This window comes from Amia ocellicauda, chromosome 6 (assembly GCF_036373705.1).
Source record: "Amia ocellicauda isolate fAmiCal2 chromosome 6, fAmiCal2.hap1, whole genome shotgun sequence".
NCBI lineage: Eukaryota > Metazoa > Chordata > Actinopteri > Amiiformes > Amiidae > Amia > Amia ocellicauda.
In genome coordinates, this window is record NC_089855.1 from 17,208,586 (window position 1) to 17,236,280 (window position 27,695).

The window sequence follows — 27,695 nt, forward strand, 5'->3', positions numbered from 1 at the left end:
GAACAGGTGTTCCTAATAATCCTTTAGGTGAGTGTATATATATATATATATATATATATATAAAATATATAATCCCTTTTTAGTATAATTGTGATTTTGTTTTGTTATATAAAGACTAATGAATTGAACGTTTAACAATGTGTCACTATATGTATATACAAAACACCTTATTATCATAATCATAACGATTACCTATGATACATTTCCTAACATTTCCATTAGGGGAGTTAAGCTTTATTAATGGATTAGTTTGTTTTCATGAGACTCAATTGCAGCACACGTTACCTGTCTTTATTGACAAGTATAAAGGACAGAATAATCTTTACAATAGCAAATGGAAGTAATTACCTACCATGCATTCACAGGCAATCTCGGAGAGGAACTGGATGCTTATTTAGGAAGAACTTGTTCTTGTTCTGTGTGTTGTCTGTTCAATATTCCTTGTTGTTAACTCTGCTAGGACTAATTTTGCATCCAAAATGGTTACAAATGTTATGAGGATTTTAAAATCTGATCAGGAAACCAAATACTATTATTGAATGTATTGAAGTCCCCTGGGAACTGAATGTTTAATTTAACTTTGTGAAAGACAGACATTAATCACAATCTTATCAGATGTTCTGTTGTTGTTGTTCTTGTTATTATTTTTTTAATTGTTAACATTTTAGTGGAAAATAACAACCCAAACCAGCAAGATTTTATACAAATTAAATAAGTCAGAAATTGAGATGTGAACATAGTATTAAACATCTGCCTAAATCTAAGCAATGTAATTATATATATATATATATATATATACACTCACCTAAAGGATTATTAGGAACACCATACTAATACTGTGTTTGACCCCCTTTCGCCTTCAGAACTGCCTTAATTCTACGTGGCATTGATTCAACAAGGTGCTGAAAGCATTCTTTAGAAATGTTGGCCTATATTGATAGGATAGCATCTTGCAGTTGATGGAGATTTGTGGGATGCACATCCAGGGCACGAAGCTCCCGTTCCACCACATCCCAAAGATGCTCTATTGGGTTGAGATCTGGTGACTGTGGGGGCCAGTTTAGTACAGTGAACTCATTGTCATGTTCAAGAAACCAATTTGAAATGATTCGACCTTTGTGACATGGTGCATTATCCTGCTGGAAGTAGCCATCAGAGGATGGGTACATGGTGGTCATAAAGGGATGGACATGGTCAGAAACAATGCTCAGGTAGGCCGTGGCATTTAAACGATGCCCAATTGGCACTAAGGGGCCTAAAGTGTGCCAAGAAAACATCCCCCACACCATTACACCACCACCAGCAGCCTGCACAGTGGTAACAAGGCATGATGGATCCATGTTCTCATTCTGTTTACGCCAAATTCTGACTCTACCATCTGAATGTCTCAACAGAAATCGAGACTCATCAGACCAGGCAACATTTTTCCAGTCTTCAACTGTCCAATTTTGGTGAGCTTGTGCAAATTGTAGCCTCTTTTTCCTATTTGTAGTGGAGATGAGTGGTACCCGGTGGGGTCTTCTGCTGTTGTAGCCCATCCGCCTCAAGGTTTGTATGTGTTGTGGCTTCACAAATGCTTTGCTGCATACCTCGGTTGTAACGAGTGGTTATTTCAGTCAAAGTTGCTCTTCTATCAGCTTGAATCAGTCGGCCCATTCTCCTCTGACCTCTAGCATCAACAAGGCATTTTCGCCCACAGGACTGCCGCATACTGGATGTTTTTCCCTTTTCAAACCATTCTTTGTAAACCCTAGAAATGGTTGTGCGTGAAAATCCCAGTAACTGAGCAGATTGTTAAATACTCAGACCGGCCCGTCTGGCACCAACAACCATGCCACGCTCAAAATGGCTTAAATCACCTTTCTTTCCCATTCAGACATTCAGTTTGGAGTTCAGGAGATTGTCTTGACCAGGACCACACCCCTAAATGCATTGAAGCAACTGCCTTGTGATTGGTTGGTTAGATAATTGCATTAATGAGAAATTGAACAGGTGTTCCTAATAATCCTTTAGGTGAGTGTATATATATATATATATATAGACACTATATATAAAGTTTACTACGAATGTATATTTATTTTAATAAATAATTAGGCTGCTCAGTCACACATTGACTTGCTTAAAGTTAACATCATGAAGAATAATAAACAGATTGCTTGCTGTGCTGGATTGGGTGCAAGGAATCTTGCTGATTGTGTCTCCTGGCTGAAAGGCTACAATTGTATACAATACAGAGGCTGGGCTGTTCTGCAGGGAGTGTGTTTCCACTGCCTCTCCAGAGGTAAACAGTAAACACACACAGCCATACTACTATTACTACTTAGAATAAGATGTTAATTATAATTACTTAAATTTAACTTTTTTTATTGCTACATTTGTTTCATGCTTGTATGCATGATGAGTGTTCTTGGTCAAACTGGGAACATTTTAATTAAACAATGGCAGGTCATATTAAAATAATACCAGCATTCTACTGCAGCAATGTTGCTGTGAACACTCTTGCAAGATTTGAAACCTCCTTATGCCAGATGCAATATTTATACACATACATTTCTTAGAAAAGTACGTTTTCAGAAAAGGAAATGCCCGGATGCATTAATTTAAAATAAATCAATAAAGCAATGCATATCAAATTGCATTCATAAAGGCAGGTTTCTTAATTTCAAGAAGCATGCCAATCATATTTCAACTGCAAAATCAAGTTTGAAAAATCACATACAATCAAATTGTGTGTTCTGCCTTTTTAAGAGAACACAGCGATCCCGCATTGCGCAAGCGCACTGGACATTTCCCGCGGACGCGACTGCCTGCGCTCATGGGCGCTGTGAACACGCCGTCAGCTGACTAGTAGCATCACTGCTCGTCACCCCGCACTGTATACACACACCACAGTCGGGCAGGGTTGTTATGATACCCAGGGAAAAGGGGGGAAAAGGGACTATTGCTTCTCCATGGCCGCAGAAATACACCCGAAACCGCAGACCCGTAGACCCGTCCTTCTGAATAAGATCGAAGCGTCGCAAGATGTGGTCAACACGGCGGTGATCATCCCCAAGGAGGATGGGGTCATCAGCGTCTCAGAGGACAGGTAGGCGAATCACGTCCTTCCAGCGAAAATAGCATTGCAGCCTGCATGGCGATCTCTGTATGAACCAGAACTAGGTTTGCAGATTGTCAAAGGAAGTGCTTGTCTTGGAAAAAGACATGCTGCTGCGCATTAGACTGGGATTGCTGCTCCAGCGCATGATTGAGGTCTTGAGAGCGTATGAAGACATCAGCCATTTAAAGCCCCAATGCAGAATGCGTTCATTACACAGTCGCAGGTCCTTCACAGTCACTGCATGGATATTGACTCCCCCAACACGAAATGAGCTGCAGCTTTCAACTCAGGCAAAGTTGGGGAAAGTAATTGTAAGTGATGTTATCATAAACAATGTATGCACATAATGCACATTATAGATATTGTGTAGATCACGTATTGTAATCTTGTTATGCTTTAAATTATTTTTGTACAATGAACGAACATCAGTGTGGGGATGATCTGTCAGCTGACTTGACAAGACACCATAGGTCAATTACTCCCTCTTCCTATTCGCTCAGCTATGCAGTCAAGTTGTAACAGGCAGATCTAGAGCACTGACACTAAACTATGTAACAATTAGGTTGGTTTTACATAATGTACCAGCTTTTAATTGTGCCTGAAGTAATCTATACAGTACACATTTACGTATAGTATATCCCAATTAATCTTTTGTATAGTAAAAAATGACTCCAAAGAATTCTGAAGCATGAACTGCTGCCTGCCAGGGATTTATTAAAACTGATATAAGTAGAAATAAGGCTGGGAGTAATACTGGGGTCTGTGCAACTGTCTATGGTGGAACCACTCAGTGTCTGCTTAACTTACTGTCAAAAGTAAGTCTGAATAGTAAATGCATAGTTAAATAAATATATTTTTGTTATCATTATAACTAATTGTATTCTACTGACACCTGTATACACATTCAACAACATAATTGTACTATATTTAGTGAACTGTAAAAAGTCACAGAGCAAAATTTATATAGTGTATAGTGTGGTATGTTATACAGTGAGGGAAAAAAGTATTTGATCCCCTGCTGATTTTGTACGTTTGCCCACTGACAAAGAAATGATCAGTCTATAATTTTAATGGTAGGTGTATTTTAACAGTGAGAGACAGAATAACAACAAACAAATCCAGAAAAACGCATTTCAAAAAAGTTAAAAATTGATTTGCATGTTAATGAGGGAAATAAGTATTTGACCCCTTCGACTTAGTACTTGGTGGCAAAACCCTTGTTGGCAATCACAGAGGTCAGACGTTTCTTGTAGTTGGCCACCAGGTTTGCACACATCTCAGGAGGGATTTTGTCCCACTCCTCTTTGCAGATCCTCTCCAAGTCATTAAGGTTTCGAGACTGACGTTTGGCAACTCGAACCTTCAGCTCCATCCACAGATTTTCTATGGGATTAAGGTCTGGAGACTGGCTAGGCCACTCCAGGACCTTAATGTGCTTCTTCTTGAGCCACTCCTTTGTTGCCTTGGCTGTGTGTTTTGGGTCATTGTCATGCTGGAATACCCATCCACGACCCATTTTCAATGCCCTGGCTGAGGGAAGGAGGTTCTCACCCAACATTTGACGGTACATGGCCCCGTCCATCGTCACTTTGATGCAGTGCAGTTGTCCTGTCCCCTTAGCAGAAAAACACCCCCAAAGCATAATGTTTCCAACTCCATGTTTGACGGTGGGGATGGTGTTCTTGGGGTCATTCCTCCTCCTCCAAACACGGCGAGTTGAGTTGATGCCAAAGAGCTCGATTTTGGTCTCATCTGACCACAACACTTTCACCCAGTTCTCCTCTGAATCATTCAGATGTTCATTGGCAAACTTCAGACGGGCCTGTACATGTGCTTTCTTGAGCAGGGGGACCTTGCGGGCGCTGCAGGATTTCAGTCCTTCATGGCGTAGTGTGTTACCAATTGTTTTCTTGGTGACTATGGTCCCAGCTGCCTTGAGATCATTAACAAGATCCTCCCGTGTAGTTCTGGGCTGATTCCTCACCGTTCTCATGATCATTGAAACTCCACGAGGTGAGATCTTGCATGGAGCCCCAGACCGAGGGAGACTGAGTTATTTTGTGTTTCTTCCATTTGCGAATAATCGCACCAACTGTTGTCACCTTCTCACCAAGCTGCTTGGCGATGGTCTTGTAGCCCATTCCAGCCTTGTGTAGGTCTACAATCTTGTCCCTGACATCCTTGGACAGCTCTTTGGTCTTGGCCATGGTGGAGAGTTTGGAATCTGATTGATTGATTGCTTCTGTGGACAGGTGTCTTTTATACAGGTAACGAGCTGAGATTAGGAGCAGTCCCTTTAAGAGAATGCTCCTAATCTCAGCTCGTTATCTGTATAAAAGACACCTGGGAGCCAGAAATCTTGCCGATTGATAGGGGATCAAATACTTATTTCCCTCATTAACATGCAAATCAATTTATAACTTTATTGAAATGCGTTTTTCTGGATTTTTTTGTTGTTATTCTGTCTCTCACTGTTAAAATACACCTACCATTAAAATTATAGACTGATCATTTCTTTGTCAGTGGGCAAACGTACAAAATCAGCAGGGGATCAAATACTTTTTTCCCTCACTGTATATGAATGCATAATTAGAGTACAAGGTACATCAGCTACGTAAATGAGGTGAATGCATACTACAAAATATGTCTGCAGAGAAAGTGTGTAGCAAAACCACAAGTTAGACGACAGGTGCATGCGATCTTATCTTAGACACTTTCCTGTGTGAGTAACTGATTAAAACTGCCTTCTGGGTTCCTTTCAGATTTACAGTACACACAAGTGGAAGTGTCTACAAAGAATATACTATAGTTTGAACCCTGTATTTTGCATCACTGAAATACAGTTTGAAAAGCCATTATATACAAAATGCAGGATCCTAATTATAGCACCTCGGAACGAGAGTCATAGGTTATATCATTAGGAAGTAAAGTATTATTTGCTTAATATCAGTAGAAGAATCAATGCACATGATGGCTGGATTTTGTGTGTGTTGAGAACAGCATAAAATAGATTGTATGTTAAGCATATTTTTGCCTGTCACATCTATTGCTTTTGTAGACATCTAGTGACCTTTTTTCTGCATGGTGGTGAGCTCAGCCATAGCTGTGCACATGATTACAGATAAGTTGGGTTTCCTGGCATCCGTTTTCCATAGCCTCATTCAACAGCAGCAGAAATGCAGGCAAAACCACTATGAAATGTGAGATTTTAATACATAATTACGTTGGAAGATTTTAGTTTTTATTAATGCCTTTCCCCCCCTCTTACCTAAGCTTTTGCTGTCTTTTCAGGACAATCAGAGTATGGCTGAAGAGGGACAGTGGGCAGTACTGGCCCAGTATCTACCACTCTATGCCATGTAAGCGTTCATTGGCTATCCCCTCCCTTGTTTTGAGCAGTACCACTGTTGAATCATTGTGCTATACTCGTCTGTCCTTTGTTCTTGATTCTGACTGGGCTTGCTTTGCTGTTATTGCCCATGCTTCCCTTTGCCTAACCACAATTCAATATGCTGTATGTTGCCCTTCTCTGTTCACTGCCCACACTCCTCACCACATGTCCAATACTTAATTCTTATTTCATACAAAGTTGTAGCTGGGTATTGTAATGTCAGAGACAGAAGGCCATTTTCAAAGAAACTTTCCTCTACTCTAAAATGACAGTTTGAAAAAGGGAAACTATGGCTTAAAAAATAAAAAAAGAATCTCAAAAAAAGATATACGTGTCACTTTACAACTGCAGTATAAAAAGTCCCTGAGTATGCAGCATTTCTGAAAGGTTCTTGCAGTTAGAGTTACCTTGGTATCTCAGCCTCTCTTTTCTCAAAAGCTGGGTTTTGTCGAAAAAAGAGGGAAAATGGACAATGGCGAGTGTACATTCCTGCACTGTTCAAACATTCAGTTCATTTAAGAGTCATTCTACCCATTGCTCAAAATCTGTAGGATCAGCGTCAGTGTAAAAAAAATATTAGTAGCCAACATTTTTAAGTTTCTTGAACACTTGCGCAAGTGGGGTAAATTCCACAGAAATGCAATAGCTGAAAAAACTGATTATCAAAACACATTTAAAGATCTGTCCATTCTGGAAACCAAGTGATGCTTTTCTGTCACTACCTGCATTATTGTAGTTTTCTAGGCAGGTGTATTGACATATAAATCATAATTGTATCATTCATCAGAACTTATACAGACTACAATATTTTGCAAATCAAGCAATAGAAAATCTAATGTTAGTTTTTAGTAATAATGTTGGAGTGGTTTTGCATTGGGGAGCTTTTATGTTATCTTTAATATTTGTCAGTTTCCTTATGGTTGCCACAAGATATTCCGGAGCAGTAAGAATCCAGTGGAGGAAGAAATATTAGTCTGAATTAAAAAAAGTGCAGGAGTAGCTGTACTAACTTGCATTTGTTGCTTGCCCCTCCTCCTCATAGCTCCATGTTCCTGTATGTCTTTCAATCCAGAGACGAGGAGGCTGTCTGTTGGAATGGACAGTGGACAGATTTCTGTAAGTCAATCCCGCTGAATAGAGAGCAGATGACTTCCGATCAGATAGGCCTCTTTGGTTATCCACCGTGGAGATGTGGAGGGAATGAAAAAAGGGACATATCACTTGATTGAAACAAGAAAAAGGACACCTCCGTTTTTTGATCTGGGATTTATTGAATGAAGTCCGTAAACTCTGCAGGGCTGTGAGGATCAAAGGTTTAAGACATTTGAAGAAAGGGTCAACTCCACTCTGCTGCAATAAACAAAACAAAAATCTTATTTACATTTTCACAGGCCTTACTCCTTTCCTCTATTAATTGTGCATGAGGCCTGACAATCATGGGTAAAGCCTGACTGTCCAAGTTAAATATTATTAAAATTAACTGATTGGTACATGTACTGATGTACTAGTTTCCATTGAGAAACAATTGTCAATGAATGTAGGAGAGCTTGAGATCCTTAACACAAGGTTTTTTTTCTCTGCAAATTTGAACGCGCTATAATGTCGGGCAAAGAGGAAATGTAGTTAGAGCAATTATATAATACCAGTATGGGAAGTATTTGTTGGTATCAAGACTCAAGAAAACAAAATGACCCCCCCCCACAAAAAAAACTGTAATGAAAGGATTTACCATCCTGCCTTTGTGGTCAATTTTTTTCCTCAGTCAGTGTGTTTTGTTTGAGTTTGCTCCTTCTATGCTGTTTCAGTATTTTGTTTATTATTGGATCTTTTCAAATGTCCATATTACAAAATGTGCTTTTCCGTTTCCTCAGGAATTTACCCTTTCTGAAGATTACAACAAGATGACCCCAGCACGGAGCTACCAGGGTGAGACAGGATGTTTGGGTTCATAAATTTCATCAGCTTACTGCAACTGAATGCTAACTACAGGAGTTCACAGCAGGGACACAATTTTCTTCAAAAATGCCAAAGTGCACTTTTTTTATAATCCGTTCACAAAAGTTACTTGTTTTCTCATTTATTTCCCCCCTTAACTAGCAGTTAGATTTGACAGGGGTGTATTGTAACATCACAGGACTCTTCAGATTCAGCGTACATTTAGGATTGTGGCTTTGCTACTGCACTGCTTTCCACTCTCCCAGTCTTACACTGCATTTGCTGCTGACACTGTGGTTCTGCGGTCTTCCTCCCTCCTCTGTAACACAGTGTTTTTGTGCCGTAGCTCACCAAGGCAGAGTGACGGTGGTGCTGTTTGTGCTGGAGATGGAGTGGGTGCTAAGCACTGGGCAGGACAAGAACTTCACTTGGCACTGCTCCGAGAGTGGGCAGAGACTGGGTGGATATCGCACCACGGCCTGGGTGTCCGGGCTGCAGTATCCTTCCACACAGGGTTGGGAGCTCTTCAAGTTGCATTTCGTGGGTGGGTTCTTACACTGCCAGACTGATCATCTCAGCAGGAAGCCTGTCTGAGGAATGTTGCTGGAAAACAAGTTTTTCTACATGAGTTTATTTTGACTCACGCTTGCTTGACACATATTCAGATTCCATGCTTTAATGTGAAATAAATAAATTGCAATCTGTCAACCTGTGATTTAGAACGACAAAGAGAATGGAATGTAGGAAGTCATTCAGTGACCTACAACCCAGACACTTGTAATCACTGTAGTGCTGGGCTAGGACTTCAGGGGTGTTGTGCTTGAATTTACCAGATATTTACAGATTTGTGAAAGGAGAAATCGCCACTAGAATGTGATATTTCATCTACAGCCATAAACAAGTCTGATTTATGTCTAGCAGTTAGTTTTAATCAACTAAGAAAGAATGAGGCCAGTTGGGCCCTTGCTCCTGCTTAAACAATTTAGGAAGAATATCATTTTTGCTCCTGAATTGAAGCAGGGAAACTTGCCCAGCATAAAGACAACCCTTAACCAGTGTGGTCAGGTTTGATGTTGAGACGAGACATGCTTTTGTGGGCGATCACTCGGGCCAGGTGACCATCCTAAAACTGGAGCAGGACAACTGCAGCCTCGTCACCACCTTTAAAGGACACACAGGTATGTCTTAGCTCTGCTGTCTATAGCCTTCTCAGGTATTATTCTTAAGGTCTGTGATATTCCCATACTTTAATTAATTAATCCCATAACTGTTTCTAAGTTTGTTGTCTCAGTTATATTTACATGAGTTCTGTAACCACTCACTCTTACATACTAGTCAGTTTGTATTGAGCATCAGTTAACTCTAAAAGACATTCTACGAGTCTAAACTCACAATTTGTGTATTTCAAATTTAGGCAAATGTTACTCTATAAAATAACCACAACCCATCTTTCCGGCACTATGCAGGATGAGCTACACATTACAGGGAAGTGAAACTAAGTGGAAATGTATAAATAGCAATTTGAAGGTATCAGTAATTTTAACATCTGTCTTCTCCCCAAGGAAATCTTGAGAGCACTTGTGTTTTCTCGGTAGTTCTATCAAGTTTTCAAAGACTTGTCCAAACTTGGTATTTGTTAATGGAACCTGACTATCCCCAGTGGTTTGTAGAGATGCATCACCAACAGCATAGTTCCTAAAATTCACACTAAAATTTGCTGCTGGGTCATCGCCTTATATAGGGGCCTCCAGTCAGAGTACTTTAAAAGAACCCCTTTGAGCTGTAAGGATTGCTTTCCTTAATTACAGAGTTTGGCCTTTTTGCCAGTTGAAAAAAATAATAATCTCATTTTAACTGCAAATTCTGCAGGAGGAAAGTTTTTTTTTTTTTTGCTTTGAACTTAGTGGCACAATTTATTTTAAAGATTCAAACATTCAGGAGATATACTTTTATATTTTCAACAGAGTTGTTCTGATGACCTTGTTGGATTAATCCCTTTGTGAATTCCTCTCAGGGTTCCACTAGGTCAGTAAAGAGTCTTGGATTATGGCCACCAAGCTGTTCGATCCAGGGAGGAGGACTGCCATTGCTTACATTACTTACACTTAGATGATTATTTGATTGTCCTTAGTCCATTTTGTGTGATATACTTTCTTAGGTTTTCTTCTGACTCCACTACTGGAATGTTCCTCTAGACACGGTGCATTGATGATGCCCTTCTCAGTTTTGTCCTGACAACTGAGCTGCCCCAGTCAGCATGGCAGGCCGGAGCCCCAACTGGGACTGGTTATGTAATGGTGACATAAGCAATGTCTGGCTGTCAGTTTCTCTCTGGCCAGCTGGTGGAAACTCCAAGATAAATGTGGCATTCTTCATGAATTGTTAGCCAAGGCAAAAAATGAAAACCCAAAAATGGGATTTGATCAATTTAAAACAGCCTTATATGTCTAATGTTGTACCATGTTAGCCAGGTCGCCGAGTGGGGAGTCCTGACCCAGATAGTGAAGTTAAGCTGTTGTGTCTCTCTCCAGGCAGTGTGACGGCTCTGTGCTGGGATCCAGTCCAGAGGGTCCTTTTCTCAGGGAGCTCTGACCACTCCATCATCATGTGGGACATTGGAGGCAGGAAAGGAACCGCCATTGAACTGCAGGGTCACAAGTAAGTGTTAAAAAAGTGTACGATAGACCAGTGGCAAACACTCTGCCCAGGCTGAGCAAGCTTGTACACAGTGGCACGTAGCAGGCTGCTGTGGAGGGGGGAATCCCAAATGGTTTGATGTCACCTGAATGAGAAACTGTGTCTCTCTGACTGAGGACTTTATCCAGTTGAACAGTGTTGATTGACTCCTTAGAAATAATACTCTTTCTTTGTTAAACTAGAGAAATAATAAAAGGTGTTAAAGTGGTATCCCTCAAAGTATAAATATTAAAAAAATTAAAAAGTTTTGTAAGGGTTGAAGGTAAACCACAGCTCTAATACTTAAAACATAGAAAGGTAAAACCAACAAAATAAAAATAGATGCATCACATGCTTCAAAGACTACCTTCCATCTTGAGGAATCTTTCCTGGATTCAGATTTTAGCCTTTTTATGCAGTTACCAACGCACTATGCTATATATTATTGTCTAACCACTAAACAAATGCATTCTTGTAGAAAGGCAAAAATGAAAAGGGCAACAACATGAAATTGGCAGTGTGTAGAGCACAGCATACCAGAGCGAAGCACTCTGAGCCAGACTGCCCTTGTCGATGGCTAAGAGCTGCTGCCAACTGTAATGTCTGCCATTGCTGAGATGCTCTCTCCCTTTCCTTTTCCCACGCGCCTTGTACAAGGGCCTCTCTCCCACAGCACTGGGGCTTTCACACATTCTCCGGAAAGACTGGCTTTTTAAAGCTGTGGGCAGCAATTAAAAGTTAATTCCTCCCTATACTTTAAAACAAGAAACTTATAATGTATGTTCAAATGAATGTTTCAGGATAGCATTTTCTGAATAGATATTGCTTAGATTTTTTTGTTTTGGGTCACAGCCTGATTAGTTGATTCAATTATACTCCGTTTAAATCATTTCCCTTTGCCACGCTTGCTTGTTCTCGCAGAACACCGCTCCTCTGAGCAGATCGTGCAGAGGAAGTAAGTTCACATCACATGGTGATAGACAGTGATGACAGAAATATTGACGTGGCTGTGTGTGTGTGTGTGTGTGTCCTCTGCAGTGAGAAAGTCCAAGGCCTTTGCTACGCACCCCACACACGCCAGCTGATCTCTTCCAGCTCTGACGGGGGGATCGTTATCTGGAACATGGACGTTAAGAGGCAAGAGGTCAGAGCTCATGTCCTGCAGGCACTGGGCACTGCATGTCACCAGAGCTGCTAAGGAGATCAGGGTGGGACTCGTGACTGGGGCAGAGGGAGCAGAGAGGCTGCAGTGTGTGAGACCCTGTCCAGGCTGTTATGAAGTTAGAGGACATAATTGCTTCTGAGGATTACTTGTTTACCCTTCAGCCTTCTAAGAACAGAGCCTGAATCTGTCTCAGACCGCAAACAAAAACCGTATTTTAAGTGGCTTCAAATCCAGTAGAGAAGAATTTAATTATCATCCTCAATTTAAGGGATCTATGTCTGATCATACTATGAGTTTTTAGCCAATGAGTTTTAATTTAAAGGGAATTTAACTGAAGAAACTGTGCTGTCTTGACTATGTGAAATGGGCATCCTCAGGTCAGCATCTGGAGCTGTGCACTATCATGTGTGCAGCCCTGAATTCCCCATCTCTGCTGCTGCTGCCCATATCTCTTACAGTGTATGATTGTAGGAGGATGTGATATGAATCCGAAATGGGGAATGCCACAGACCAGGATATGATTTAGATTGATCATTAAGGCGGAGTAGGTTAATAAAAATCTCATCTCAATAAAATTGTGCTTCAGGTTGTACTGTGTGAGGGATGCAGTAAGTAGTGGTTAATATTTAATCTGTGACCCTCTGTTGCTTCCATAAAGTCTTCATAGAGTAATGTTGCTGAATCCTGGGGTTGATTGTTGACTTTGAAATGCAAGGTAAAACAGAGGAACACAAAAAAACAAGTGCACTATTCCAGTGTTTGTACACAGCCCCTTAATTCATATGAGGTTGTATTTCTGCCCCATTCTGTAGACGCCAGAGTGGCTGGACAGTGACTCATGTCAGAAGTGTGAACAACCTTTCTTCTGGAACTTCAAGCAGATGTGGGACAGCAAGAAGATAGGACTGCGGCAGGTAAGCAGGGCCTCGCCATAGAGACGCTCAAATGGGGGTTGTTGGGAAGGCCTAATCTCTCAATGTTTCTAATCTCCTTATTGTAACCCTCCCCTAGTCCTGAACAGCTACAGGTTTTCTTTCCAAACAAACTCTTGATAAGTAATTGGGCCAGTTATTGGCTTACCTAGTAAAATACTGTTTATTAGGTTGAGTATTTTACATTTCTTAAAATAAAACAATTTCAATTTTAATACTTGTGATTAAAATCATTTAAAATATCAATTCTTAAAATCACTTAAAATTTTTAAAATCTTGTGATTTTTAACAAAACTAAAACAATTAACTTTAAAATAAACGTGCTCAAATCAAATAAACAAAACGTGATAAAAGCAAAAACTGCACACCAACAAAAGAGTCAAATACATTGAAAATAACAGAAAATGCATTAGACAAAATAAAGAAACAATTAAAAGGAAAAAATAAAAAACAAACAAAAAAAGTCTAATGCATTTTAAATTAAACCCAAAAACGGTCAATGTATTTGACAACAAAATATAACAAAACTCTACCAAAACCCTAAACAATTGTGATTTAAAAACAACTAAATCTTTAAAAACAATTAAGATTCGTTATTTAAAATCTTTTTTTAAAAATAATCATTCATAAAATCTTTAAAAGATCTTGGACTCGGGCTCCAGCAGGGGGAACTAACCGTCCCCGGAGGTGGGTCCCATCACGGGATCCTGAGCTCCCCCAGATCTTGTATGCGCCAGTTCTTAAAGGCTTCCTCCTTGCCCCTCTGATGGACCTCCAGATTGACGTAGTCTTTTACAAACACCATGCCCCTCCGCGCGATGACGATCGGGTCCAACTCCTGCTTATTGAACAAACAGATGTTCCGTCCCTCCCACAGTGCCTGCTTCACTGCGCAGACGACACGCCACCAGCACCTCAAGGTAGATGTAGAGATTCCCTTGGCTGGACCGTATAGGATCTGCTGGGCGGTCGCCCGCGCAGGAACGGCAAACCTGTGGAGGAACGGAGAAAACAGGAGCCAGACCCTGTGGGCGGAGGGGCACTCACTTATTGGCTTACCTAGTTAAAATGAACACAGTGTTCAGCGTCTGATTGAAGATGCCCACAGTCCGTGAAGGGTAGGAGCTCTCCTACACTAGGACTGGAGACCACAGCCTCGGGGCATAAGCAAAGTGCCTTATGTAAATCCTCTAGTTATCCATAGGCACTCCTGAGCAGCCTGGTAAAACGAGCTCTCTCCTCATCATCTCTTGTGTTCGGATGGCAGCTGTTTGACTATTTAAATATTGCTGTGCTTTATCTTCACTCTGAGCGGAGATTGCAGTATTAGCACCTGGGAATCAAGGTGCCGTGGCTGCAGTTTTTAATGAGTCTTTCTGCGAGTTATTGAAAATGTAAAAGTAAAATATGATTTTCACCAAAAGAAAGTTGATGACTTCACGTCACACATTATTCCAGTTAGATCTTCTTAGAAATGCCTAAAGCTAATGTTCAACTGAAGAAACTCCAGCACTCCATGTGTTTCACCAAAAGGGACCATTTATACTAGGTTTATTGCCATTGTATTTATTGTAGTACCTATGCTCCCACAAACAAGGTTCCCTAAGTGAAAATGTTTATATCAATTTTAATTGAATTACACATTAAGGGCATGTATTGAACAATACTAGGGAACAAAATAAAATAAAAAACATCTGACTTGTTTTATGGCTGTTTTGTGAAGAATTTTCTCCACTTCCTCATAAAAATCTCTAAAACAATAATTAAAATCAGGCCAACAGCAAAGATTTCGACACATCACGGTAAGAATAATTAACTCCAGCTGCTTACATTTACTGCCAGATTCTCCTTGGAATGGATACCTCCTTTCATCAGATAATAGTACACTGATCTCCATATGCTCTGATACTAACATAGTGACATTTCAATATTTTCTGCAAAATTGTGTTGGTATTTGTGCTTTGCAAATCCCTGCTAGTTTTAGGATTGTTTATGCTGCATTCTCGTTTGCGTACATTTTCAATACACAGAAAACCAAGGCAGACCAAAGAAAACTTGGCCTCCTTCCAGTACAGTATTACCGAGTGCAGTGTAATTCAGAAATGATCCAGAAGGGGGTACCAAGAGCCAATACTGAGCAAATCTACTGGAAAGGGCAGTGATGTCACGGGAAAAAAAGAAGTCTGGTAACCGCAGGACACAATCAGAAGCCAGATCAAACCAAGATGAACGAATTACTTCTTGGATCCAAAAAATAGAATTACACTGTGCCATGAGATGCTGCAGCTCAGGGAAAGAACTTGTGTCAGGAGTTATTGTTCAAACAGGCAGTGTAAGAGATTAATAATCTTTAAATAATATAATTGCCTTCAGTGGAACCTCATTTTTTTTTAAATCACGTAAAATCGTCAGTGTAGCCTTTTCTGACACCTACTTTTCTATGGTATGCATTCTGGTTCTGAATAATATTTGCCACACCCACTAAATAGTGATCTATTTGAGGTAGATCCAAATCTGTAAAAAAAAAAAAAATGTTTCTGATGCGGACAAAATAATTATAATCTGCATGTCACGCCCTATAGAACTGTGAGTAATGTGGGCGTTGTGTTGCCCAGGCTGTCGCTCTGCCTCAGTGCCCTATCTCTGTATCTTCCTGCAGCACCACTGCCGAAAGTGTGGCAAGGCCGTGTGTGGGAAGTGCAGCTCCAAGAGGTCCACCATCCCACTCATGGGCTTCGAGTTTGAAGTGAGAGTGTGTGACAGCTGTCACGAGTCCATCACCGATGAGGAGTAAGTGCACCCCGATTTCAAAATCATGACTGCACCCGCATCTCAAACCCTGTCGAGAATTGAGGCTGTGTACATACTACAAGCCAGATGGAATAAATGTGGCTTATGACCATTATACTCACACGTCCCCCTTTATATCAGGGACAGGAAACCTTCAATCGACCATTGTAGGACTTTGAGACTTTATCCATTTGAGTTAAAATTCTTAATGGACCTTGTTGCTGGAGATCAATTCCATAATTAAGGATTAGCGGCAGCAAAAATAAGAAATGGAATGGAACGAAAAGCAGCAGCCAAGGTCACATGACCCTGCCCTCGCCCGTGTCCCATCAAAAACATGCAGCAGACAAAAACAACCACTCAAAACCTTTTCGCATTTCTCTGTGGTGGATTATTCAGGATGGAAAAGTACAAAATTAACCTGATTAGGAAACTAGTCTGTGTCTAGTTTTGCCAAGAATGTTTCTTGACCTCTGTTTTTCTTCGCCTCCCTTTGTTTTGCAGCCGAGCCCCAACTGCTACATTCCATGACAGTAAACACAACATTGTCCACATGCACTTCGAAGCCACGAGAGGATGGCTATTAACTTCTGGGGCAGATAAGATTGTTAAGGTAAGAAACTATCTAGAGCAAAGGCAAAGTGATACATGAGGGAAAAATATACGACTTGGGCAGCAGTGCTGTCCTCGTTGGTCTGCATTAGAAGAATAACTTCGCTGTTGTGAAATTGCTTAAAAAAAAAAAAAGTTACTACTTTATATCTCTCTGTGGGTTGTTTAGAGAGATATAACTCACAATGTGGTCCAACACACAAAAAAGCAGTATTTGTGGGACACTGTGCTGAATATGTTCAGTTAGATGAAGCTTGATGTGTGTCTGTCAGTCCAGGAGCCAGTCTCCCCTCATCAGTGTGTCTGTGTGTGTTTGTTTCCCACAGCTGTGGGACATGACTCCTGTGGTGTCCTGAGGACAGGTGGAGGCATGAGGACAGGGAACTGCTGAGTGCAGATCGGCAGCACTTCAAAGTAATCCTTCAAGAAAAGGAACAAACACAAACAAAAACTTAAAAATATATATTTTGCACAACAAATCTTGAAATCATCAGGCCCGCTGAAGTTTCAGTCTCCAATGCTGAATGGTTTTAAGAGCGACAGAAGCAAATATTGTCTGCTTGGTCTGTGTGGGCCTATAGCCATGTGGAGTCCTGGTTCCCTAACAGAACAATTTGTATTGCATTGCTGCCTTTTTTTTTTTTTTTTATCTGTATTTTAATTTATATTTAAATTAGTGTAAATCGTGCGCATCCAGGGGGAACATCTCTACTGTTTTCCGTTTGAGGAGCATAAGCTGTTGTAGGACCGGTGGCTCCCCGTGTGACTTTTGTTTCTTTAACAAACAAAATCATCCTTTCCTTCCGTTTCAAGGCGAATTCAAGCACTGTAATCCCAGCGGAGTAGTGGGCCATGTAAAAGAGGACACTAAACTGAAATGGGGTGATCTTTCATGGTTTTTGTTTTCTTTTTACATGAGTGTGTATCGAGGGTGTTCTACTATTTCTCAATTCTTTCCCCTTGTGTTTTGAGAACATGAGGTTTTGAAACTGTATAGAAGGGCTGCCCAATCTTGACTTAATTTGGAGCATTTAGTCTGTTAGATGCCACTCAGCCAGTAAATGTAATATCCTTCAGTTGGTGTATTTAAGTGAAATGGAACAGTCTATCACATGATATGCAAGAGTGATAATCAGGAACTATCCTTTAGCACTCAAAGGGTTGGTTTCACAACCCCCAAAATAGCACTCGTTTTGGACTCACCAATGTTATTTTGGATACAGTCTAAAATAAGTGCAAATTAAGGTCTGTGAAAACCAGCTGAGAGAACTACAGCTCTGCAGCATTGGGTTGCACAGCTCTGAGGTACTGAATTGTAGTATCACATTTAGACATTTTCCATCTTCACAAGTGCTTATCTCCTGTAATGGGGGTCACAGTTGAACAATACAAGGAAAACACTGTAATCCTGGAGTGGTTTGTGTATGCTACGAGCACACAATCAGAGTAGTATTTATCTGGATTTTTACTTGGTTCTTATATTGTACAAATGTTATTCTTAGATAGAGTCATATATTTTGTTTGACAAATTACAGCACACAAATGAGCACTTTCATCTTTTTAAAGCAAAGAAAAAGTTCCTACACTGTTTTTGTCTGCATGCTGTGCTGTCAGATTGCAGGTGAACACAGACTTGCATTTTGTATTGTTTTAAGGTTAATTCCTCTGAAATCAGGGTTTAATGAATAGATTACTTAAATGTGGAGTTTTAGCCATTGGCAATGAATTTCAAATTTTGAGATTGGTCAGTTAATTAGATATACTAATTGTACTGTTGGATGACTGCTAATTGAAATGCTAATTGATTAACGTGACATGTTAATCATTGTTTACTACAGCCCTAATATAATGAGATTCATCACTTATTGAGGAGGTCTACACAGGCATTGATCAGTGTTAGCAGAAGCAGTAGGGAGCTCTAGTCAGGTGTGTGCTTTTTAAGTTAGGAAAACTGCTCAATTCTGGGCCATAACAGTTTTACTGCTGGGGGGGTGGGGAACAATGGAAAGGTGTTGCATGGAGCACCGGGGGCTGAATCACAGGTTGCAATCCATTTGCAAACAACAGAACGCAAACAAAGACAGACATCAATGAAATGGACATTTGAAATTCTGATAAAACCCCACGCAGGGGAGTGATTTACTTTTTCCAAACAAGATCACGCTTCACTTATGTAACCTGTTCAGAGTACAAAAGAACAAAACATTCATCCTCCGAGCGCTAAGCACAGGAGGAGAGAATTTGTTTTTGTCAATCTTGTAATGTAATTAGATACAGGATCATAGTCCAGGGTAGGTGAAAGCATTGCAATCAGGGGCTTTGAATGGTATGTGAAGGAGACGTGGGAGGGGGCCTCTTTACTTCCCGCTGTAGGATCCAACACTGCCTCTCTCTCATGCTTGATTAATCTGAGATTGTTTGTGTAAGTCAAGAACAACCGCACCATTGATGCGCCTCACATGGCACCCTGCAATGCAAGGTCATTAATATTAACTTACGAAATACAAGAAATACAAATAGTTTCTTGCATGCGTTGTGTTAAATGTTATTATATAAGGGTTCTCCACACTAATAAAAAGAGAAGCTGTCCTAGTTAACGGGATCTGACATCTACACATTCTGCCTTATTCGGGCACAGAGATGTATTTCTGTGCTCAGAGCAGTACAAACTCTTGGCTCTTTTAAGTATAAACTACAAAGTTGACAAAAATAAACAAACAAAACAATTGTTCCGATACTTTCTTGCAATTTGCCCCTCCGTCTGTCCCCCCTTCTCAGTTAGAATGACAAATGTTGTACAGTGATTAATTCATTGGGGCAATATTTCCCCCCAGCTGAGAAATAAACTTTTACAACATGAAGTTTTATACCGATTAAAATGCCAGGTGTGACCCACCGTTTAGGTGTTCTCTGTAAGAAACCGACAGCTTTCAGAACAAAATAAGACCAACACACTAGAGGGCGCCACTATCATGGTCACGGTGACAGTTGCAGTATGCAAAGGATATATACACAGCACTGTGAGAAGAATCATGTTTATTTTCACGAGCCACTCAGTGTTGGTTTTAGTCAAACTCTGTAGAACAACATGGAAAATATCTCGGAGTCTTGAGTTTTAATGAATGAGATCCGATTCATATTTCCTGTGCTGCTTTTACAAGATTCTTGAACATTTGTGGAATTTACTTTCTGTTGATACTGTTTCAATCAGAATACCAGTCACCTTTTTTTTTTTATTATTATTATTCTTTATCTTCTTCTCAATCATAAAAAGCGTATCAATGTGTAGCATGGTTCATGTAACTGCAAGTAATTGCTGAAACAAAACGCATTAATTGAGGAAAACATTGCATCAGTTTTCCTGTGCAGCCTTTGAGGCAGTTCAGTGCTATACTTCATATCTGTATCTTAGATTATGGCCGATTAGCCACATCCGTGTTTGTCTCATGCTCTAAATCACATAAACTTGCATGCTCATGAACTGGCATGTGGATTTAACATATCATAGTGCAACTCTACTGTAACCTTAGAGTTAGATACGACACACAACTCAGAGTTGTTTCAGAGAAACAACAAAAATGCTGAAGTTAAAAAAAGTAATACTTTAAATCAGATAATTTGTATCATCATTCATCAACAAAAATAGCTAACTATTCCCAAAGCTTGTGCAGTGGTTTTTATCAAGGTATTGTGTTTGTCTATTAAACTTCCAGAAATCTACTGGAGAGAGCTGCTTCAGTATATGCCAGTATAATGTGTAACTTGAACAATATGAGGAATGCCTTGCTTTCAAAAAAGGTAAAAAGCTAAACAATTACTGTATTGGTCTTTTCTTGAACTGCGTTAGCTTGTTATTTTCCAGGCATGCCATTTAACAAACAAACATCAAATACAAATGCCCTTCTACAGACAGGAAGAAGCAATAATGAACAAAGCCTCTTGCCACATCCTGGTCCAGCTGCACAGTACATAACTTGAAAGGAGCTAAACTAATTTTTCATAACACAATGAAAACATTACTATCTTACATAAACCACATAGGTCGGAAATGTGAGTATTCTAATTAAGACTTAAGGTTTCATAAAAGCAGTAATCTCTGATGTGGTATAAACAACAACAAACTAAAATACCAAGTCAGAAGTACTTCTAGCTTAATATCACTTATGTTATTACTTCCTCAGTACCAGGTGAAATCAAAGGGTGTTTGTATCCTAACATTGCTAGCATAATAATGCATGTTTGGACTAGGTATTGTATTAAGTGTGTTTTCAAACACCTTTAAGAAAGCCAAACATTTCTAGAGCATTTTGTATAAAAACACAAAAATTCCTCGTGTGTGGTGGATTGTGCTGCAGTTGACATTTGTGAAGCACAAGTTTTGACTGCAGCCCTATGTAGAGATCAGGGTTTTTTGTAGCCTCATGTACTCAGAGGTGTGTCCCACGTTCCTGCCAGCGTCCTAGTCTCGTACACACAGGGCTGTTCAGTCAAAAGCTCATTGCATGCTTATTTTAATATGAGTTAGGAGCTGATGGGTTGGCAAGACATTTGTTTGTGTTTTTATATATATATATATATATATATATATATATATATATGTTGTGGGCTGCTAGTGTGGTTATATTCGTTTGTTTTAATGTTTGAAGTGGGATAATGCAATTCACAGTGGACATTCCTGTTTGTACGTATTGATAAGTGACCATGTTTTTCGTTTGTTTTCCAGTTTAACTTAGTAAATATTCATGCTGCAGAAATGTTTGTTATTGTTTTGGGATATTTCAGGCTGTTTTATTTATTGGTGTCTTTCCTTAAGAGGTGACAGTAGAATTCATATGTAGTAAAAGATCCTAAGAACCATTCTTGCTCTGGGTTTATTCAAATTAAATGTGGGGACACTAAATTGACAACTGATGGCATGTGAATTGCTATACAGATTCTATTAATGTTACATCTTAAGGAGAAGTCATTTGTCAACACGAAAGTTGAAACGTAAAAATTGGCATATAAAGCAACATAAAGCGGAGAATAATTTCAATTGAAATGGATGATTTAACAACCCGTCTGGATCCCAGAGGCAGTGCTAGAGACATCCCAATCATCATATTCATGTAGAAAACATTTGTGGGATGGGAGCTTATGACATTTTGAAATGAATGATACAATAAACTTATAAAATGTGCAATCATACAATTTTAATACTAGTAATCTGCATATTACAATATAAGATGGATATCTTTGTAATATTTATTGTATTTGTAAAACAAATGTCTAGAAGTCCAGGGGAAAAGATGCATCCAGTTTTATATAATTGTTCTGTTTATTATTAATGGTGGGCAAGATACCCTCACCTGTACAAGTGTTGCTGCTAAAACAGTGAATAAAATAACTGCAAATCAAAGTCTCCAAGTTACCGTGTTGTGTTTTTACATTTTAATGAATACTGTGACACTTCAGGGGGTGCAGGGGTGTAGGACAGGTGTGTCCCGGGATGTGGGTTGAAAGCTGTGGACTGGGAAGAGGACTTTATGCATGGTGCAGGTGCCAAAAGAAAACCTGTCCCAGGCCCGGGCACTAACTGACAGTTTTTGGTTTCCTGACTCAATAGCACATTGAGAGCTATGGTAACAACAAGAAATATATCTTGATCAACAAGACTTTGTCTTTGATCCTTAATAGTGTTTATTTCAGGAATACACATTTGCGTGTGTGTTTTAGAAAAAGATACAGAAAATAAAAAAAATACATCAAACTTAATTAAATTTTACATATTAAAGTATAAAACCCCTCCCAGGTATCAATGGTGTGTGGGCAGACCAATACCTGCATTCTTCATTCTCCCCTATGTGGACCGGTTAAGAGCTGGCAGGTTTACATTTGTCAGCAAGCTGGTTCAAGGCTGTCTGCAGCTGCGCTTCCTCTGCTGCCGTGGGCTTTGTGGCCGCCAGTGGGAGGTGTGTGGAGACAGCCCTACGATCTGCAGAGGAGGAAGAATAGACACTGCTTCACAATGGAGAACAGGAACATCTACTTTAGCATTCTGCCTCCCGATGCCTGTAGATTTACTTTCGAATATCTATGGGCAAAAAAAAAGAAAAAAACTTTCACAGCCTTAACAGGAAGGGCTACATATGTGAGCTGCAAGACAGCAATAAAAACAGTAAAAGAACAGTGGGCGTAGAGGAACAGTAAAGATGTTTGGCTTGGTGCCCCAGAGGAGATGTGAAATGGAAAGCCTCGGGCCCTAAAGCTCGCCACCCCCTCAATGAGCCCTGGCAGCCCCTTCTGCTCACCCTGGAAGAACTGCCCGCTGGCCTGCTGAGCGGCCGCCGCAGACACTGCCAGCCACACCACCGTGTCGGCACCTTGCGCTTCCGAGCGCAGTTTGTTCTTCATCTTCTCATAGAAGTCAGGCATGGATGACCTCACAGCTGCAAAACACATAAAAGTGAAAATCTCTCATTCCTACAAGGCACAGAAAATCAGCTAAAACACATCAGGGTATGCAGATTGGTTTTCACTTTTTTGTTTTAAGAAAAAAATAAGAAAAGTTACAAAGAAGATTGATCTTTTTTGTTTCTATTTTCTAATCAATTCCAGAATTTAATCCAAACATTGCCTAGTAAAGGGTCTGTACTGCATTTTGAGATATACTGTTTTATTAAATGTGCAGTAATTCCATTCCACTGTTACTATATAATTATATATTATATATATAGTGATACCTCGCCAACCATAGAATTCATATATACACGGTTTTCCTTTTGTAGACCAATTTGACAACCGTGGCATATAGATTTGTGTTTATGCAGTTTTTGCACAGATGCTTCTGCAAATTGTGCATTCTTCCTTGCTCCCATTTCTCCAGTATTTCCCCCAGGAAAAGTGAAACCCCTATTTCCCATAAGCTAGTATTTACCAACCATGGGGGTTTTCAAGACCGTAACCCCCGTGGTTAGCGAGGGAGTTCTATATATTTGTTTTTTTGTTTACATTGTATATGATCATTCCATTTCTGAGGCTCTTACACTTTCATAACCTGGTTGAGAAAGATGTAAGCAGTACTGGGCACAATGTGCTGGGGTGAAGCGGAGGTACCTGGTGTGTCAGCCCAGCCTGGGTGCATGCAGGAGAAATGGATATCGGTGTGCTGCTTGGCCCATAGCTCTGTGAGGACCACCTGCTGTCTCTGTCACAGGAGCACAGGCAATCAGTCAACATTGGACTCATAACATCTGTACATATATGAAAAGCAATAGTAAACAAAACACACAAAAAAGAGAAATGACATATAGAAATTCAGAGAGGGCAACAGCAAGTGTGCCTGAAAGTCTAGAAGTCTGAGTGAGAAGAAGCCAATGCTATTACTTTATTTTGTGCATAAGCCATGGTGCCATCGAATGTTCCTTTCTCGAACTGTAGATCATCCACATTCAGCTTCTGGACCAGCATGCCACCCGATGACACCGTTATCTGTAAAAACAAAAAAAACATGATACTTCAGGATCAGTCAAAGCAAACTGCCTCATACCGTTATGTTACATAAAAGAAATAATAAAACAAATATGAAATCTAGGAAGATCAAGATCAAAATGACACCCCCTCCTGTTTAGCTGAATAGTAATAAAGTGGTTATATAAACCCAGAGATACAGCATAATGTTTTAGCTGATGGCACACAGCTTCTGAAAGCTTTTTTAATGTATCAATATTATCAATATGCATACTTGCAAATATTTGGAGACTGCTAATACATTGGAATACAATTATAGATCACAGGAGCAAGAAATAAGTACCCTTATTGAATGCACTGACGCATATCACAGACCCACTTACCACTCTGGGGTCAGTAGATTTTTTCAGGGTTGGTATCAATGCATTAGTTAGAATATACGTTCCTAAAAAACAACAAACAGTATGTTAGTAATGCTGACAGGCTTCACACACAAATATATGACACACTTCCACAATCACTACAGACAAATAAAAAAATATATAATTATTATATATATATATATATATATATATACACCGATCAGCCATAACATGACCACCTGCCTAATATTGTGTAGGTCCCCCTCTTGCCGCCAGAACAGCCCTGACCCGTCGAGGCATGGACTCCACTAGACCTCTGAATGTGTGCTGTGGTATCTGACACCAAGACGTCACCAGCAGATCCTTTAAGTCCTGTAAGTTGCGAGGTGGGGCCTCCATGGATCGGACTTGTTTGTCCAGCACATCCCACAGATGCTCGATTGGATTGAGATCTGGGCAATTTGGAGGCCAAGTCAACACCTTAAACTCGTGATTCATCAGACCTTCTTCCATTGCTCCCTGGTCCAGTTCTGATGCTCACGTGCCCATTGTAGGTGTTTTCGGCAGTGGACGGGTCAGCATGGGCACCCTGACTGCTCTGCGGCTACGCAGCCCCATACGCATCAAACTGCGATGCACTGTGTGTTCTGACACCTTTCTATCAGAACCAGCATTAACTTTTTAGCAATTTGAGTTTTAGTAGGTTGTCTGTTGGATCGGACCACAGGAGCCAGCCTTCGCTGCCCACGTGCATCAGTGAGTCTTGGCCGCCCATGACCCTGTCGCCGGTTCACCGCTTTTCCTTCCTTGGAGCACTTTTGATAGGTACTGACCACTGCAGACCGGGAACACCCCACAAGAGCTGCAGTTTTGGAGATGCTCTGACCCAGTCGTCTAGCCATCACAATTTGGCCCTTGTCAAAGTCGCTCAGATCCTTACGCTTGTCCATTTTTCCTGCTTTGAGGACAAAATGTTCACTTGCTGCCTAATATATCCCACCCACTGACAGGTGCCATGATAACGAGATTATCAGTGTTATTCACTTCACCTGTCAGTGGTCATAATGTTATGGCTGATCGGTGTATATATATATATATATATATATATATATATGTATATTCCTAGTGGCCTTAAAGGTCATCACAAGTAGCACATTAACCAAAAGTAATGCATGGATTTGTCATGCACTCTGAAAAAGACAAAACAGACTCTTTGAACAGCTGGGGATCTACATTCTGTATCATATGCTCTGAGAATACACAGACTCCCTCTTGGGAAATACTCAGCCAAGTCCCTTGAAATCAGCACATATAATAACCCTGAAAGCTCTAAGAATGGGCACTTTGGATGTCTCAGAATGGAGAACAATAGGCGCTGGGGAGCACATGGCCGGTGCTCTTCTTACCTAAAGCATTTGTGGCGAAGTTCATCTCCAGTCCGTCCTCCGTCATCTGCCTCTGGTTCACCATGCATCCCGCATTGTTAATCTGGGGGGTAAATGAAATGAATGTAGAGGGCCTTATGATTTGGTCACGATTCATTTTTATTAGATACACTGGGTACATGGGTGCATGGAATTCTAGAGTGCCCTGCCGTATCCCATGACTTGTAGCAGTTAATCGAAATTGAAAAACACTCATTTAAATGTCGGTTCCATCTTAAGAAACACTGTCCATCTGAATAAGAGAGAAATGTGTCTGTTAACTTCAACAATATAAAGTTACCCATATGAGTAATAACAAACATAATTCCGCTTACCAGAACATTTAAACTGTTTTCCTTTGTGAAGTTTTCTGCAAACTCCCAAATCCTTCCAGGACTGGACAGATCCAGAATGTGAACATGGACATTCTGAAAAGAAGCAGTACCCATGTGAATGATGAAGGCTGGAAAAGAAATGCATCACAGATTTGCCTCACTTAAAGTACATCTGTAATATAAACTATAGCTATCACCATGGAGTTTCAAGAATATTCTTGGCAGGATTTCTCAAACTTGGTGTAACAGTCTCCAGGATGTAAACAGCTTTCAGACAAGAACTGAACCAACCCATCACCTAAAAAAAATGAAATTGCCTGAAATTTGTGTTAATGTGATTAAGGCCTTGACCTTGTCATATTAATGCAGGTGCGGTCACAGAGAGCACTCTCATTCTTGCCATTGATATGTAACTGACTGGTACACAGCCAGCAGGCTTACCTCATTGTTACTTTGACTGACTATATCCAACTTGGCCTCTTCTGCCCTGTCTTTGTTTCGGCAGACAAGGTGGACAGTCCCACCTGAAAAAAAAACAACAAACCTTCTCAGAAAAGTGCCCCATGATAAACAACCTGCCATGATAAACTGGGACCACTGGTCATCTAAATGGTTTCCAATTACCATCACACCTCAGAAGGGGGGGGATTTATTCAGTGACCGAAGTTAAATTACAACACTTGTGTAATGCATCTAGTATGGACAATAACAGTAGCTTTCTATCTGCTTTATGGCTTTACCTCTTTTGGCTATCTCACTGGCTGCAGCTTTGCCAATACCACTGTTTGCCCCTGTAATCATGAAGGACCTGCCGTTTAAATTCACATCTAAGTCTCCTGGAACAAAATGTTTTGCAGCAGCTTCATATCCACTTCTGAAATACACAAAAATAATATATTGTTATTATTATTATTATTATTATTATTATTATTATTATTATTATTATTATTACCTTGTAGCTTATTTCACTTGCAGTTGTCTCTTTCTTTTCATAATTAAGTAATTCAACTTTCTGTTTGCACAGATAATGTAACAGTCACTGTACACCTTACATATATTTACATACATTCATAAATACGGATATATGGGTGGTATATGGGTGGTCCTGTAATTCTGGATTTAAAGTATCGATATAACACTAATAATGATGTTCCTTATGTGAGCATTAGTTACTGAAATTGCTAACAATGATGTCCAATACACTTTAAGGGGAGCCTTAACCAAAAGTAAATATACAAAATCCACTCACTTGGTATATTCCTTAAGTCCTTTCACAAACCACACAGCATTCCGGTAAAAAGTCATCGTCGTCTTGTCTACTTCATTCAAGGTGTAAGAGGCTGCAATGACAACTTTATTTTTCCTTCGTTAGAAACACACTTAAAGGCACGCCCTTTGCCATACACGTATATATAATACAGACGGGTTGAGTAACAGTGTTATGTATGAGAAGCATGTGGGCTGGGCTGCTGTCACACGGCGCGCTGGTTATTAGGGTCCGATGGGAAAACAAACCCCGTCAGT

The 27,695-nt window shown here is 40.1% G+C and overlaps 2 protein-coding genes across 3 annotated transcripts; one reads left to right on the top strand and one right to left on the bottom strand.

Annotated features, from left to right (window-relative positions):
• The first annotated feature begins 2,798 nt into the window (after positions 1–2,798).
• On the top strand, positions 2,799–21,999 carry wdfy2 (WD repeat and FYVE domain containing 2). Of its 2 annotated transcripts, XM_066706387.1 has the most exons (12): positions 2,799–3,088; positions 6,392–6,459; positions 7,534–7,607; positions 8,363–8,417; positions 8,773–8,923; positions 9,492–9,604; positions 10,958–11,084; positions 12,141–12,246; positions 13,080–13,181; positions 15,859–15,989; positions 16,494–16,602; positions 16,928–21,999. In XM_066706387.1, exons 1-12 carry the CDS (start codon positions 2,952–2,954, stop codon positions 16,955–16,957), a joined length of 1,203 nt encoding a protein of 400 aa, XP_066562484.1. In that variant the 5' UTR covers positions 2,799–2,951; the 3' UTR covers positions 16,958–21,999. The 2 variants fall into 2 exon arrangements, with proteins under 2 accessions (XP_066562484.1, XP_066562486.1); XM_066706389.1 differs by lacking the exons at positions 15,859–15,989; positions 16,494–16,602; positions 16,928–21,999 and adding an exon at positions 14,077–14,902.
• Positions 19,803–27,683, bottom strand: dhrs12 (dehydrogenase/reductase (SDR family) member 12). The gene is made up of 10 exons (XM_066706390.1): positions 27,421–27,683; positions 26,912–27,045; positions 26,613–26,695; positions 26,172–26,264; positions 25,819–25,900; positions 24,434–24,495; positions 23,967–24,071; positions 23,697–23,787; positions 22,892–23,029; positions 19,803–22,575 (listed from the first exon to the last, which is right to left on the bottom strand). The coding sequence occupies exons 1-10, from the start codon at positions 27,474–27,476 to the stop codon at positions 22,454–22,456; spliced, it is 966 nt and encodes a 321-aa protein (XP_066562487.1). The 5' UTR covers positions 27,477–27,683; the 3' UTR covers positions 19,803–22,453.
• Between the last annotated feature and the right edge of the window lie 12 nt (positions 27,684–27,695).